This window comes from Hippichthys cyanospilos, chromosome 14, assembly GCF_059441005.1.
Source record: "Hippichthys cyanospilos isolate Australia breed blue-spotted pipefish chromosome 14, RoL_Hcya_1.0, whole genome shotgun sequence".
Classification (NCBI taxonomy): Eukaryota; Metazoa; Chordata; class Actinopteri; order Syngnathiformes; family Syngnathidae; genus Hippichthys; species Hippichthys cyanospilos.
The window spans coordinates 4,284,279-4,300,576 of record NC_142382.1 but is presented as its reverse complement, the minus strand read 5'-3'; the positions used below and the strand labels follow the sequence as shown (position 1 = coordinate 4,300,576).

The 16,298-nt window shown below is 39.2% G+C and overlaps 2 protein-coding genes across 8 annotated transcripts in view; both read right to left on the bottom strand.

The window, feature by feature from the left end:
* LOC148412620 (regulator of G protein signaling 6-like) overlaps nt 1-12,055 on the bottom strand; it is a 41,323-nt gene extending 29,268 nt beyond the window's left edge. For 3 of the 4 annotated variants that reach the window (XM_088433072.1, XM_088433074.1, XM_088433075.1), the window contains exons 1-3: nt 11,615-12,055; nt 8,865-9,183; nt 3,099-3,191 (exon numbers count right to left, since the gene is read on the bottom strand). In XM_088433072.1, coding sequence (XP_088289198.1) covers nt 3,099-3,182 — 84 coding nt within the window. In that variant the 5' untranslated portion in view covers nt 3,183-3,191; nt 8,865-9,183; nt 11,615-12,055. The remainder of the gene's footprint in view (nt 1-3,098; nt 3,192-8,864; nt 9,184-11,614) is intronic. The other variant, XM_088433073.1, reaches the window with a different exon arrangement.
* Nucleotides 12,056-12,231: 176 nt separating this feature from the next.
* LOC148412619 (signal-induced proliferation-associated 1-like protein 1) overlaps nt 12,232-16,298 on the bottom strand; it is a 47,012-nt gene continuing 42,945 nt past the window's right edge. For all 4 annotated transcript variants that reach the window (XM_088433494.1, XM_088433495.1, XM_088433496.1 and 1 more), the window contains exons 18-21: nt 15,528-15,677; nt 15,297-15,414; nt 14,512-14,590; nt 12,232-14,159 (exon numbers count right to left, since the gene is read on the bottom strand). In XM_088433494.1, the coding sequence (XP_088289620.1) occupies nt 14,016-14,159; nt 14,512-14,590; nt 15,297-15,414; nt 15,528-15,677 (491 nt within the window). In that variant the 3' untranslated portion in view covers nt 12,232-14,015. The remainder of the gene's footprint in view (nt 14,160-14,511; nt 14,591-15,296; nt 15,415-15,527; nt 15,678-16,298) is intronic.

Genomic DNA, 16,298 nt, shown 5'->3' with positions numbered 1-16,298 from the left:
ATGTGACAAACCTAGGTCAGAAAGAGAAGCTAAAAATCATAAGCTGAGCAGAGATTGGTTATTACCCAAACCCTGAACAACAGATGGATTTTGCTGCTTAATTCATATTCTATGAACAAATTAGAACGCTGAATTTAGACTGGTGAGAATAGATCGAAATGAAGTCTTAAGATTTTTAGGATAACGAAAACTAGTGAAAAGCACAAACGCGGCAAGTATGAACATAATAAACTCAACTGTTCAGCAGCATACCACAGCACACATTAATAAAGCATCCCGCAGATATCGGTGTCTTGCTTCCCTTCCTCTTTTGGTGGGAAACACTGCAGCGCCTCAAGTACTACATGCAGAGAAACAGCACCGCTGCTCAACACTCAGACTCACTTAATAGCCCACTTTCAAAACGCCCACACAGCCACTTTTTTTTTTTTTTTTTGCCACAACCCGCATGCATTTCACATGCCGCCGTTTGAACTCTTGACAAGAACATTCTGGATGCGGCAGAAGAAGACCGATGGCGCAAAAAGCCCGCTTGACCTCCGTGAAGTTTTCACTGCCGCGTTATACAGTGCAAAGATTTTATTAGCCATTTCAGCGCCATCCTAATGACCATATCTGCGCCGTCCACTTTATGACCATTTTGACTTTGACAAATTCTCCATGTGTAGGGACAACAACAATGAAAATGTTTTATCGTGCCAGGATTTTAACGAGCATCCCCAACGGCCGGCAAAACTATCGTTCGCAACAGTTAAGTGCCAATGTGATTGATTGTGACTCATACCGTTCCTTCAGCCCGAGTCTTACCAAAATAGTCTTTTTATGCAGCTAACATGAGCCAAGTCAAGATCCTTTAACAGATAAGAACAGATCAATTAGCCCTGGAAGCGGTTTTCAAATGGAGAGGTAGGTGAAGGTACTTTATAGGCAAATCTACTTTAATGGAGATAAGTCATATTAAGAGAAAATTAATAGGAACATGAAACACCCCATTGCTAAATGTGTTTTTCTGCTTTATTTTGTTAAAGTTTTGTATAGCTGCGTATTGTCATTGGTGATTTAATTTTCCAGCAGACTGGCCAGGAAAAAAAATTAAAAAAACACTACAGATTGTGGGTTTTCTGACAACACACCTAAAAATACCACAACAAATGTGGTTCCAAAATTAAATACGTCAGATGACACAGCATTGGATGGTGTGAGTGTAGCTTTTGAAATTGAGAGCTAATTAATTGGAACTTGAGGCAACTGATTGCTGAAATTATAGTGACCCCTTTACAACACTTTAAATGCCTTTTTGTTCATATCATACAGATGCATATTGCTATTAGTGATGTAATTTTCCAGCAGACTGGCCAGAAATAAGACATTACAAATTATGGGGTGCCTGACTATAAAACACCAAGAGATGCCACTACAAACGTAGTTCCAAAGTTCAATAAACCAAACACTGCTGGCATAGCACTACATTAATGGTTATGAGTGTAACTTTCAAAATTAAGAGCAAATTAATTGGATGAAGCAACTAAGGCTGAATAATAGTATTATAGTGACTCCTTTACAAATGGGGGGGGGCAGGCCTATATATATATATTTTTTTACATTTGAGTCAACTTCAGAGAATCATGCATGTTTTATAGCCGAATTCAAAAATACAAAAAGGTTAAATCCTGTCAACCTGACTGGGAGAAAAAGAAAAAAAAAAACCCTGCAGGCTCCACGCCGATGAGCAAAAAACCCGCCGCTCCAACGAGGCGCCTCCGGGCCTGAGCGATGTTACATAACGAAGCCTCGCTCGGGCGTAATCCGTGAAGATGTGCCGTGTTGGTGTTGCTTTGCAGCCTGGTACAAAAGAACGGCGGGCGGCGAGGATATTGACAATAGGGGAGGAGACAACGGCCGCGTAGCGTGACCCACATACTGGAGATGACAGCAGGCTTGCCGCTCACGTGCGAGAGGAATGAGGAGACGAAATAAAAAAAAAACGCCCCAAGATGGAGCTAAAAAAAAAGTATATTAATTGCTCCACAAACGTATGGCGAAAAAGAGGCAAGACATGTTACAGCATTTGTTTTGATGTTTGCCTTTAAGGGGTGTGGCCTAGTGAGCGACATCCCATTTTATTTGACTGTTGACTGAAGTGTATCTCAAAAAATTGAAAATAAACCATCGCGTGATGGCTGATAACTGGCAAGTTATGTTTGTATGAAAAAAGTAGGAAGCATTTATAAACAAAATCCAGGGACACTTAGACTCGGAAACTAGACTGAAACTATGAAGCGCATTGGAGATGCCAGCCTGCGAGCTTGATTTGACATTTTAACAATGTGTCACTAGGAATGTAGACCTTACCACAAAAACGGATAGATTGACAAGCAAACTATTCACGGCAGTTAAGCGATAAATACATAAAAAAACTAATATCTGCCCATGTCTATCTGCATTTCTGGAAAATGTTTGGTTTTTACATATCTTACTAAAAACGCTACAAAATAATGGTAGGTATTCGGATATATAACGAGTTTTATTGTTTTTATTTTTTAACTTAATACAGCATGTCAGTAAACTAGGTTAAAATATGAAATGACCTTCGAAAAGTAATGCGACAGCTGTCGCCAGTTGGATATTGCAAGTCGCCGACGTTGTTAGCATTTAGCGCTGCTAGCATATGGGGCGTAGATTTTCCTCTATGCGGGCCGGAAGCTAAAATGAGTTTGACACCCTTATCCTAGCCGCTAATGGTGGAAGTGCCGCTAATTCCTAGCGACAAGTTGTTAGCATAACTCTTTAGCAAACGCTAATTAGCATAGCGATTACATTTGATTTTAGGACTTCGCTGTTGACGTCTGTTACGAGTTAAACGACGGCAGAACCTACTTGAAAATAAAGGTGCTCTAAGGCATCCATGTTATTTAGGATGTGGAGTTTTATTTTGAAATTGGCCTTCTCACCACATCGTCAACTTTGTCACTTGTAATTCTGAGACTCGTTTGAACACCGACACGGACCGGTGAGCCGTCACAACTTGAGTCCGAGCCTCCCGGCGGACGCCGCCCTTGGCCCCTCCCCCCCCCCGTCAAAATCCGAGCCGGGCTTGCCTTTCTGTAGACGATCATGTTTGGAGAGTCCTCATCCGGATCCGTCGGGGCCGCGCCAAGGCGCTCTTTGGATCCCTCTGCCATCTTCGCTGCCTGTCAGACAAACGGAGACGGGCCGCGTGAACGGCAGCACAAGACGCCAACATGGCTGTCAAACGTATCATACGGCGGGCCAAATTCATATAGCAAAAACAAAAAAAAAATGAAGGAAAAGTAACTATTGCATTGATTAAATACATAGAAAAAAATGCTAGTTTATAGGCTGGGCTGGCTTGAGAGCAGTTAAGATTAATCGTGATTAATCAATCAGACTCCTTGTCAAATTAACTACGTTTATTATTGAAAACAATTTTTAACATGAAATGATCCATTATTTTTCGGCTTTAATCAAAATAAGATATTTGAGTTTACTTTGAGAAATTAATGCCCAAATCAGTGATTTAATTAATTTGCAGTATTTTTACTATTTCTTGGGATTGCATATTAATAATTTAGCAATATTTTAGGCAAGGTATGGCACACTTAACTAAGAGGGTTAAAAGCAGTCAACAGTAAAAATTAAACAAAAATAATTTGTAAATAGAATATAGATGAGAAAAAGTTTTGTAAACATAAAACTATCCAATTAATGGAATAACCTACAATACGCAATTCTAAAAATAGTCAATACTAGCAGCCCCAGCTTGCTGTGTGAAAATGGTTTAGAAACAAGAATTAAATTTTAAGAACTCAAACAAAAATGAAAAATCTACGACTATTTTCCATTAGTCTACAATGACATCATAAAAGGTTGGTTGTTTAACTCTTTGGATTTTACAAAGCCATAAATGAGACCAGGGTTAAAAAAAAAGTTACCCAAACTTTGGAAATAAAAATGTTAAACTTACACTCAGGTGAAAATTTAAAGTACAATTGTTTGTTTGTTTTTAAAGATGGAATTCTAAGACAATAAACACTCACCAAGTCAAACGAAAGCAGACTTAGAACAACCAGCAAGAACTAAGAAACAAGAGGAAGTGCAACTAAATCCAATTTAAAGAATGACAAACAGGTGTTTGGCGGGAGCTGATTGGCTGACCCGAGTGTAGTGGGGATAACAAAACCAGGTGGAAGCAATATAATGACGAGCTGACAAGAAAACACTGCAGAAATCAATCTTAAAGGGATACTTCACTTATTTAGCCATTTTCAGCAGTAAAAAAACACTTCTGTTAGCATGAAATAAAATCAACTGGTCTGTTAGCGACCGCCCAGCAGTTAGCCGTTGTCTAGCCGTTAATATTTCTCGACGCAAGCCGTTATTAAAAAGTGTTGATAACATGACAGCTACTTCTGTCATTAATAAAATTAAATGGTCTGTTGGCAACCAGCTAGCCGTTAGCAGTTAGCCGTCACTTCTCCTAATGTTAATTGCAGAATGCAGAATAAATATAAGGCAAGGGCTAACTGCTAGCTGGTCGCTAACAGACCATTTGATTTTATTAACGACAGAGGAAGCTGTCATGTGATCAACTCTTTTTAATAACGGCTTACGTCGAGAAATATTAACGCTGATATTAACGAAATATATCACCGCTGTCGTTTACCGAAAGATAAAAAGGTGTGCTGAGGAGATAAACAACACATTTTTTTAAAGTGACGTGCAAGGTGTACTTGAGATGACCCTCATTCCCCTAACTAGTCTAGCGTAGTACCACCATTCACCTGTGAGAGGCAGTAAGGAGCAAAACCAGCTGTAAGCAATAAAATGACGAGCTGACAAGAAAACAGTGAAGAAATAAAGGGATACTTTCCTTATTTAGCCATTTTCAGCAGTAAAAAACACTTCAGTTAGCATTAAAAAAAAATCAAATGGTCTGTTTGCCACTGGCTAGCAGTTAGCCATTGTCTTATATTTGTTCTGCTTCTCCTAATGTTAATTTATCCTAATTAACATTAGAAGAAGCAGAAGAAAGATAAGACAAGGTCTAACTGCTAGCCGGTTGCTAACAAGACCATTTGATTAATGCTAACACTTTAGTTAGCATTAAATAAAATCAAATGGTCTGTTAGCGACCGGCTAGCAGTTAGACCTTGTCTTATCTTTCTTCTGCTTCTTCTAATGTTAATTAGGATAAATTAACATTAGGAGAAGCAGAACAAATATAAGACAACGGGTAACTGCTAGACGGTCGCTAACAGACCATTTGATTTTTTTTAATGCTAACACCGCTAGCGACCGGCTAGCTGTTGGACCTTGTCTTATATTTCTTCTGCTCCTCCTAATGTTAATTAGGATAAATTAACATTAGGAGAAGCAGAACAAATAAAAGACAAGGGCTAACTGCTAGCCGGTCGCTAACAGATCATTTGAATTTATTTAATGCTAACTGAAGTGTTTTTTACTGCTGGAAATGGCTAAATAAGTAGAGTATCCCTTTAAGATTTGCATTGTTTTGTCAGCTTGTCATTTTATCGCTTCCACCTGGTTTTGCTCCTTACTGCCTCTCACAGGTGAATGTTGGTACTACGCTAGACTAGTTAGATGAGTGAGGGTCATCTCAAGTACGCCTCGCACGTCACTTTAAAAAAAAACGCGCCGTACATCTCCTCAGCGCGCCTTTTTATCTTTGCGTAAACGACAGCGGTGAAACGTTAATATTTCTCGACGTAAGCCGTTATTAAAAAGTGTTGATCACATGACAGCTACCTCTGATCTCCTACATTAAAGCCCCTTCCCGCTTTGAGAGCGGCTGTTAAGAGATTTATTTACAACCTCGCCATCACTTTCTCCAGGCTGCCCCCCCCCACAGATAACGCCCCCCTCCTTCTTTCCGACGCTCCGCGTTGAAATTAATTCCGCTCCACAAAGGATTTTCATAACCCTGCCTCACACATACTTTGCCACCGTGGGCTCCTGTGTGTAATAAATAGGTTAAGGCCTTTGTTAGTCTTTTAATCGGCCTGTGTAGACAGAGGTGAGGGGGTTGGATTACATACGCGCTTCCTCATATGTGCCTCTTGCACAAACGTACTGTAGTGAGTGCACGACCGCATTTTCCGCACTATAAGGCGCACTTAAAAGCCTCACGATGCGCCTTATAGAACGCATCTAGTTTTCATTTTTGGGGGTACCAAGTAAAAATAACTTTATCGCCATGCAATTTTGTCAGTGATAAATGTGTTTTTTACTATTAAACGCCGTGTTTGAAATTTCGATTTGTTATATATGTTCCAATTTTGAAGTAATTTATCTGAAAAATGTGAGATTTTGTAAAAGAAAGCCTGATTTGATATCATAAATCCATAAACAAAAAATTTAAATCAACAAAACAATATATTTTAAGTTTTTTCGTTGCAGTTTGATTACAAAAACTTAAAACTTTAAACTCTTGATTTGTCTTGGCATTGAGCTAAAAAGTACTTTTTTTTATAATTGCAATCAAGAGGTATTTTTTTCCCCATTTTCCAGAAAGTACTTTCCGCAAACTACCTTTTTTCTTAACTCTTTCAAAATAGTAATAACAATAATAAATGATCAAATTCGTGTCAAATATTTTTTTATGGAGGGTAGCTGACACCCTTGACGAATTCTTAGCTAATATAATGCAACTGAGCACTGTAGTGATAACTGTGACCATTGGATGGCAGTGTTTCCACAAATACAACATCGCTTTTACTTACATACACTTCAAAGTAAGGAATGGAAGTCGATCTTTCAATGATAGCACCCATATTCACTTAGACATAGCACACAATATTCTGTTAGCCCTGAAAGATGAGTAAAAATGCTAAATACGCAGTTTAGAGGTTTCCTTTTCCGATAATGCGTGACACTGAAATAGTTAATTTCTGATTGTCTATTAATAATATTTGACTGACTTATCTGACTGTTTTGTTGACATTTCCTTTAGCGCAGCTCCATGTAGTGGATGCATGACGCAACTCCAGTCACTACTGTAGCTTCTTATCTATGCGCCTTATAATGCAGTGCGCCCTATATATGAAAATAGTTTTAAAATAGGCCATTCGTAGAAGGTGTGCCTTATAAACCAGTGCGCCTTATAGTGCAGAAAATAGACAAACTGCACAAAAATTGACATGTACCATGTTGTAAAATGATTGGGACAAATAATTCTTGATAAAATGAAAGCCTTGAAATTTTACAGGGAATCAATCTACCCATAAAACAGAAATGTCAAAAAAGGTGAACAAAGAGGATATTCTGAATGAATTCCTGGGGGGACATGCAAGTAATAATTCAGCCTGGATGGATGCAATAAAAATATAAATAATATGTCTTTAGCATAAAATTAAAAAAATAAAATAAAATAAAAAAAATATATATATATATATATATATATATATATATATATATATTTAAAAACAAAATAAAAAATAATTTAATAAAAGTCATAAAATAATAATAATAATTATTATAGACAGTTATAAAAAATATTTAAAAAAAATAATGAAATAAAAATCAAAAAATGATCATAATTATTCTAGACAGTTTTAAAAAATAATAATAAAAATACCACTGGCTGACAAGTCCTTTCTCTTATAGCAGACAACTAATCTTTCCCATTGTCGAGGGCTGCTCAAAAAGGCAGCTGTATGGATTGCAGGGGGGGCTTTTAGTAAACAATAGCGTGCCAATAGGTACCCTGAGAGCACAAAGCTTTCACTCCAGGGAACAGCTTGACATAGATCATGAATAGTTGACCGAAGCAAAATCATGACTCCATTTTTGCCTCTTCTGAGTCCAACTGTGGTGTAATGTCACAATAGTAAAAAAAAAAAAAAAAAGACGAAAATAGACAAAAATAACATGAATTCGAAGGTCAGTAAAGGCAACATAAGTAACATAAGGTACACTTAAAATGCTTTAACCTTATCACAAATCGACTTATCTACTGATGTCCAATTGAATTGAATAAAGTGTGACTCATTTTTTATTGTTTTTTGTTGTGAATTGTGAATTATAACCCAAATTTCCAAAAATATAATATAAATAAACAAATATTATAATCAGGTGCACCTTATAGTCGGAAAAATGCCATTTATAGGGAATGTTTTAACATTTAGCTTTTCTATTCAAATGTATTTTCAAATCCGTTCAAATATACGGTCATTTCAAAAATATTTCAAATATATTCAAATGTTACTTGTTGGCTAAATGCTCAAAATGTAAAGAGTATTCCCATAATGCAACGGAATGTTAACGAGCAAAGCTGATGGCGTTATGGAGAAAATGCTATGTTTTTAGCATTTACCTCACAAGTACGTTCAAACATATTTGAAAATATGTTCAAATGTACTTGTAAGCTAAATGCACAAATGCTAAATGCTAAATGTGTTCCTATAATGCCATAGGGTGTTGACAAGCATGAATTTTCTTTTCCATTATTTTTTTTGTCTGGTCTAGCTTAAAAAGAAGAAAAAAACAAGAAAATTAGAAAGGTAAAGCTGCAATACAAAAAGTTATTGTCAGAAAAATAGCAAAGCAGGGTTATGGTTATAAATGAAAACCCATTTGGTGGAGTTTTTTGTTTAATAAATAGAATTGCTATTTTTTGACTGGTTTGACTTAAATGAAAGAATTTTTCCTTAAAAATAGCAACGTAAACCTGCAATGGAAAAAGTTCAATGCATCAAATGAAAATCCACGGTAGAGTGAAGCCGCAGTCCGCGAACTGTGATGTAGCGCGTGTGTGAGCGTGCGTGTGTGTGTGTGTGTGACACGCGCGACACCTGGCAGTCGCCACGAGTGAAGCCTCCGTTTACCTCGGAAAGCAAGCGGCGGCCGGTCCTGTCCGCTGCGCTCCCTTCCGCCGGCTTGGCTCCCTCCTTAGCAACAAGCGGCGGGCGGGTTCATGGTGTCATTGGCGGCTTGAGAAGAAGACGGGATGAGGAAGAAGAAGAGGAGGAAGACAGAGGGAAAGAGAAGGAGAGAGAGGAGCTGCCTGCTCGACGCGGTGTGTTCCTCCTCCTCTTCTTCGCTCTGCCGCTTTAGTTGGGGAGATCCTCGTGTCGTCCTCTCCCTCCGTCTGGAGAGAGAGAGAGAGAGAGAGAGAGAGAGAGATGGAAAGAGAGCGGAGAAGGACTGAGAGAGGAGAGAGAAACAAAGAGAGAGAGAGAGAGAGAGAGAGAGAGAGGGAAAGATGGAAGAGGCAGAGGAGAGACACACACAGTGTTAAAGGGATGGAGACAGCGAGGGAAAAAGAGAGAGAGAGAGAGAGAGAGAGAGAGAGAGAGAGAGAGAGAGAGAGAGAAAGAGAGACAGAGGCAAGTAGGATGAAGTTGTGAAGGGGGGGTGAAGGTATTACAGAAAAAGTAAAGACAAGTGTTTGTGTTTGTGTGTACGTGAAAAAGAAAGAACGAAGAAAACGAGAGGAAAGGGAGAGAGATGAAGAGAGAGAGAGATGGAGAGAGAGTTGGAGAGAGAGAAATGGAGACAGAGAGAGTGGGAGAGAGAAAGTAGAGAGAGAGAGAGATGAAGAGAGAGACAGAGAGAGAGGGACAGACAGAGAGAGAGAGCGAGATGGAGAGAGAGACAGAGAGAGAGTGGGAAGAGAGAGAGAAAGTAGAGACAGAGAGAGAGGGACAGACAGAGAGAGAGAGAGAGAAAGATGGAGAGAGACAGAGAGAGTGAGAGAGAGATAGAGATGAAGAGAGACAGAGAGAAAGTAGAGAGGGATGAAGAGACAGAGAGAGAGAGCGATGGAAGAGAGACAGAGAGAGAGTGGGAGACAGTAGAGAGAGAGAGAGAGAGAGAGAGAGAGAGGTGAAGAAACAGAGAGAGGGACAGACAGAGCGAGAGAGAGAGATACAATGGGCGAGAGTGAGCAAGAGAGAAAAAGAGACAGAGAAAGACAGAGATGGAGAGTGAGAGAAAGAGGGGCAAAGAGAGAGAGAAAAAGAGGGCGAGAGAGGGAGAGAAAGAGAGACACCAACAGAGAGAGAGAGAGAGAAAGATGGAGAGAGACAGAGAGAGAGTGGGAGAGAAAGAGAGACACCAACAGAGAGAGAGAGAGAGAGAGAGAGAGAAAGATGGAGAGAGACAGCGAGAGTGGGAGAGAGATAGAGATGAAGAGAGACAGAAAGAAAGTAGAAAGCGATGAAGAGACAGAGAGAGAGAGAGCGATGGAAGAGAGACAGAGAGAGAGTGGGAGACAGTAGAGAGAGAGAGAGAGATGAAGAGACAGAGAGAGGGACAGACAGAGTGAGAGAGAGAGAGAGAGAGAGAGAGAGAGAGAGAGAGAGAGATACAATGACCAAGAGTGAACAAGAGAGAAAGAGAGACAGAGAAAGACAGAGATGGAGAGTGGGAGAAAGGGGGGCAAAGAGAGAGAGAAAAAGAGGGAGAGAGAGGGAGAGAGAGACCAACCGAGAGTGAGAAAAACAGAAAGAGAGAGAAAGAGTAAGAGAGAAAGACAGAGTGGGAGAGAAAAAGAGAGATAGAGAAACAGAGAGAGAGCGAGAGAGATTGACAGAGAATGAGCGAGAGATAGAGAGAGGACAGAGAAAGAGAGGGAGGCACAGAGAGAGAGAGAAAGAAAAAGCGAGCGAGAGAGAGAGAGAGGGGAGGAAAGAAGGAAATACAGAGAATGTAAAGTGTGTGTGTGTGCGTGCTGTATTAAAAATAAGAAGCATTTGATTAGCAGCAGCCATTCGCTCGGTTGTGGCTGGCGTACCGGCGCTGTGTGAAAGCTTAGCGTGCTTGTGCTTCTAAGTAGGCTAGGAGTTATTTTTATACCTCATCTGTATAAATCGCTGCATTATGTAATAAAAAAAAAAAAAAAAAAAAAAACTTGTAGCTTGAGGATGCGCCTTTGCATGTCACTTCCTTCCACACGGAGTCATTCAAGCTTAAATGGCAACGATGTTTTTTTTTTTTCTTCCAGAGTTTCCCTTGGCTGTGCCGCATCCGGTATACTGACGTTTGTTTGTTTTTTTAACCAATCGGAATTCAGCCTTTATGCGTTGCTATGAAAATCTAATCTGCCGGGGGGGCTTTCAGAATCACTCGATAGCTGATTTAACTTTTAAAGGATAGTACACTTATTTAACTATTTTCAGCCGTAACAAACACACACACACGTGCTTGGAAAGTGTAATTTCTTAAATTCAAAAGCACTCAACGTCAATCGCCGACACCTCTCGGCTTTATCTCATCCATCAATCTGTCCCGTTCGAGCTCATCTATCTGAGCTTGATTAATGATGCCTGAGTGGGAAAGCAGCAGGTAATCACAATAAAGCAGCCTGAAGCGGTCGGCTGGCAGATTATTGACAGCTCGCAATTTACTCTTTTAAAAAGACACCTCGTATAACCCTGACCTCATATGGACGTTTTCTTGCTATAAAGTAGAACTAAATAGAAAAACTGGTGGAAAAGAAAGTTTGCGACTAAACACATTACGCAGTTTATTTAATGTTAATGCTTCAAAAAATAAACAATGCACGACTATTTTCATATGAGGACATTTTGAGGAATCAATACAAAAACATGATTCAAAATACAGTATTACTCACCGTTGGTGCACTGAGAGGCGTGGCGTTTGTGTACAGTAGGACATTGCAGTACAACTACCGTTTGTTATGTATCGATGATGTTTTGAACCTCTTGTATGTATGAATTGTTATCGGACGCAATATTCTGGTGAGTAAATTTCATTTTGTGCCGCGGGTAGCCTAAAGAAAAGTGACACTTGATGCAAAACAGTCAGAGTGGCGAGATTTCCGTGATTTCATAAATGCAACAGTTTCGAACAGAGTTGTTATAGAGACCTTGGCAACTAGTTTGCGTAGTTAGCTGAATTAGCATTTTGCTTTTATCCAAACAAGAGCGCGTCTTGGCAGCTCCGCTTTTGTTTATGTTTCCTGTCCACCCGACTACGCCTGGCACACCAGAAATCTCGCCATGGAGAACCCGTTTGCGGTGAATTTTCCATGTTTGTTTTCTGAAGCCGCCATGACACAATTTTCTTCTTTTCCTGTTTTTTTTTTCTGTTTGTTTACTGCAGTGGCAGTGATTTAGCACTTTTCCGCCACCTGGTGTTCAGCGTAGATACTGCAACTAATTTTTCCTCTCGCGCAAATCAAATTAATAAACAAACAAACAAGTAACACAATTGACGAAACAACCTTGCTGTGAACCAAAAATATCTTTAATAGATATAAACATTTTGTACACAACACAGGCGAATGGAAAAAGGGTCACACAAGTTCAGGGTGAAAGTTCAAGATGGTGCCTCCCGCTCATTGTGTCTACCACCGCTACAGAAGAAGCTTTTTATCAAAATAAGAATCCAAAATATCAACAAAGGTGCAAATTGTGATGAATCTTAAAATGTCCTCCTGAAGAGATACACGCTTGCACAGTATCAGAGTATAGAAGGAAAAGGTTGGCTTTCTATAGAACCACACATAAAAAAGCACCAGTAGCTGCATTTTTTTTATTTTTTATTTTTTTATACCATTAACATGTAGGATATTAATGGATGAAGGATCACATTGGATTCTCTCTTGGCATGCGTGGTCACTTCTGTGTGTTGTATTCACATGTCAAAAATGTCTTTTTTAATGTAAATTAATGTGTTATATTCTTATTATTCACTTGTGTCCACTGTAGTGGACATTTATTTTTGGTTGATATCTTTTGACTCATTGAAGTTACCAGAATAAGTCCTGGTGTCCTTCATACAGGACATCCTGGCCTTTCTAATGATTTCTCATGTGTTTGGTCGGGGTGAAATTAAGAGTGCTGTCTTGATGAGACAATATGAATATAACAGTGGACACATAAATAGGCTATCAACCATACAGTCATCAAGTCAGGAAGCATTAGAAGTTCAAAATAAACCAAGAAATATTTTAATATATAGTGAATAATACACCTATTTCCTAACTTTTATTTTTTTTTAATAAATCCACTCTTTTCTATGCATCTGATTTTGTGGCATACATGAAGGCATCCTCACCCGCGTATGGCTACTTTTTTTCTTCCGTGACATCATCTTGTTTATAAATACTCTTTAAATATCTCATTGAGGAGGGGGAGGAGTCAAGAAAAATAAATCATATATTTACAAGACGGTGGAATAAATGAGATGTCATAGCTATTTGGCTGACAACTGCAATCTGGCCTCTTGTTTATTTTTCTTTTGTACAAAAGATAATCTGTAACTTGCAGCTCGTACAATCTTTAACACGAAATAGATGCTTTTCAGTGTTTATAATAGGATAGTATCATTTTATATATATATATATATATATATATATATATATATATATATATATATATATATATATATATATATATATATATATATATAATTTTTTTTTTTTTTTTTCATGTTAAGTGGTTAATTTCTCTGACATGCAGGGGGACAAGTCAGCACCATTGGTCAATTCTTAAAGAGAGGGAGCGCATACGTGCTCAGTCAAAGTTCGATTCTCAAGACGGAAGATGACGTTGGCACCGGTGTGACGTAAACACTAGTGATGGGGAAAATGAAGCCTCATGAAGCACTTTTGAATATATATATATATATATATATATATATATATAAATGCACACACACATACATACATTTTTACTGCATCTTTAGTGCCATCTAGAGGAGCACAAAAATATCATAAGTGCTTCATGAGGCTTCATTTTGTCATCACTAGAAAACACTAAGAGAGGAGCATCCGTCAGTTGGGTACTTTATTTATTCATACAGAAAATATTTTGAGACTCTCCTTTATCCTAATATTTGAAAAAGGAAAATCTGTAAAATAGTACCTGGGATTAATCTTCTATACTCTATGACGTATGAATACGTCTTAGGTATTGAATGAGTGGGTTGTCGTTGAAATGCAAAAAAAAACAAAATGACGGGTGTGTTTTATTTTAGTGGTGGTACTCCCTAATGGCTGCATTGTCACGTCAGTTCATGTCGATGGTGTTGAAAACCCACTCTGTGAACTTCTTGAGCTTGGCCGAAGCGCTGTAAGACTCCTCCAGGAGGCGCTGGTTGTCTTCGCGCAGGCCCTGGATCTGATTTTGAAGGGACGCCTTGGCATCCTTCTCCTGCACAAAAGAGAAGACAGTCAATTTTCTGTATTGGTGGAAATACTCACTGGTTTGCTGGCATGTCTAATAGAAAATTTTGCTTTGGCGCCCTCTGGTGGCAACTTAGAGAAGAAGCTGTGACGTTCACAAGAAGAGGTGTGAGAACAAGTGAGGTTATTTTCAGTTAAAAAACAAATGGATTTTTTTAATGTATTAAAAGTCCATGAAAAATGATTAAGTTTTCAAATGAACTTTTAACTCCTGAAAATGTCTAAAAAAGTAAAGCATCTCTTCAACTTCCCAAATAATATACTGAAAATGTCAAATGTTTTGCCACCATTTTGTGGCATCTTGTCAATGGAAAACACACCTTCTTCAGATCTTCCTGTAGCGCTTTCACCATTGATTCCAGTTGGCTGACTTTCCCCATTAAACAGGCTGGTGTCTCGCTGTGACCAAAAAAACAAAACAAACCAAAAAAAAAACCCATCAATTTGAACAAACTCTGGAACTTGCAAGTGTTTTCAAACGAGGCTATTTCACAGCACAGTTGAAGTCATGAACACTAAAACCCTCGCCTGGTTTCGTTCGACTTGGTTTGCTGCACAGCTGTAATGAGTTAGTTCCTCAACTAGTAGCCTGGGGCGTTTATTTACTTAACTGCAGAAAGTACAACCATTATTGATACATTCTTCATAAGGGTTAATTATACACAAAGTATTTAGCATAAAAGACTGCTTCACAAGCTAATAATATGACAGATATTTCCTGAATTATCCATAAGAAACGATTGAAAAAAACTCACCTATTTGCATTGGTTTGTTTTTTTTAAAGTGCCATGAGATGCCACTAGATGGCGTCAAGCAGTAAATTGGTGTCAAGGAAGCATGTTGAAGTGCTACGTTTTGACAAAGAAACACATTTTGCATGCTGGGGAGGAGCTAAGTTTAGCCTGCGTTGTTAGCGGATGATGTCACAAAGGAGTCCTAACTCAGCAAGACAGCAAAATGAGTTGCATCCCATCAAACACATCAGACATCGTAGAAAAGGCAAGGATGTCCCCTACTGAGGACACTAGGACTTAGAGAAGCTCCAATGAGTATTGCTCAAAAAACCAATGTTCTCTAAAGTGGACACAAATGAATAATCTCTTACTCGGGCGTGGGCTGTCTCAGCGGGGCGGCCTGAGGCTCCGCCTGCTGGGGGCTAACGCCCGGCGGGCTCTCAGCCACGACGTTCTCCTCCTGGGCCGCAAGATAGACCAATCTCTGTTCTGTAGAACACAGCACACACAATCAATTATTATTAGAAGCGCCGGCCTGACTGGGAAGCGAAAGTAAGGAGAAGATTATGAAGACAGAAGACATTTTTCTAACATAAGCCTACCCTCAAAGGCTTTGGCAGCATCTACCAGGTGGGCCCAGTCCAGCGGGCCATCAGTTCTGGTGTCAGGAAGGGGCATGAGGGCAGGGTCCTGCACTTGCTGCTTGGCCTTCTCTTGCTCCACGTCGGTGCTTTGGGAAGCAGACAGATTCCCTGCAAAAGAGGAAGCTCAAAATGAAGGAGGAAAGCGGGGAAAGATCAAACAGGCACGGGGAGAACACGCAAACTCTACACAGCGAGAATCGAAGCCACGACCACCGCATCTGAGGCGAACATGCTAACCAAATTTCCACCCTGCCGTCCGGGGAATTTCATAAGGAATCAGCCCCGTATTGGATACAGTGCCATCTAGAGGAGTCAAGAAAAATAACATCTCCTTCATGAAGCATCTTGAAGCTTCATTGTCCCATCGCTACAGTTGTCTGTCTCAATTTCTTTAAATATGATCCAGAAATCCTCTTCAGTTATTTTGTAACGGGTATATGTATTTTCCACACTATAAATTTGCTTCTAGAAAATTCCACAAAGATGGCAGCCATTACTACTATGATCCCACAAAAATGCCGGATTTGAATTCCTTGTTCTTCTCCTTTCCAACAGTAACTTAGTTTTATAATTGGGTCAGTTGTTGCTGAACATTTTTTTTGCGATATTTCAGAAACTGCAAATTTTCTGAAATTACAGCAAATCTCACTGAAATTAGGAAAGGGGCGGGGTTTCAAACTATCATTTTTCTCTGAGATGGAATAATGTACAATTGTTTCAACGGAATGG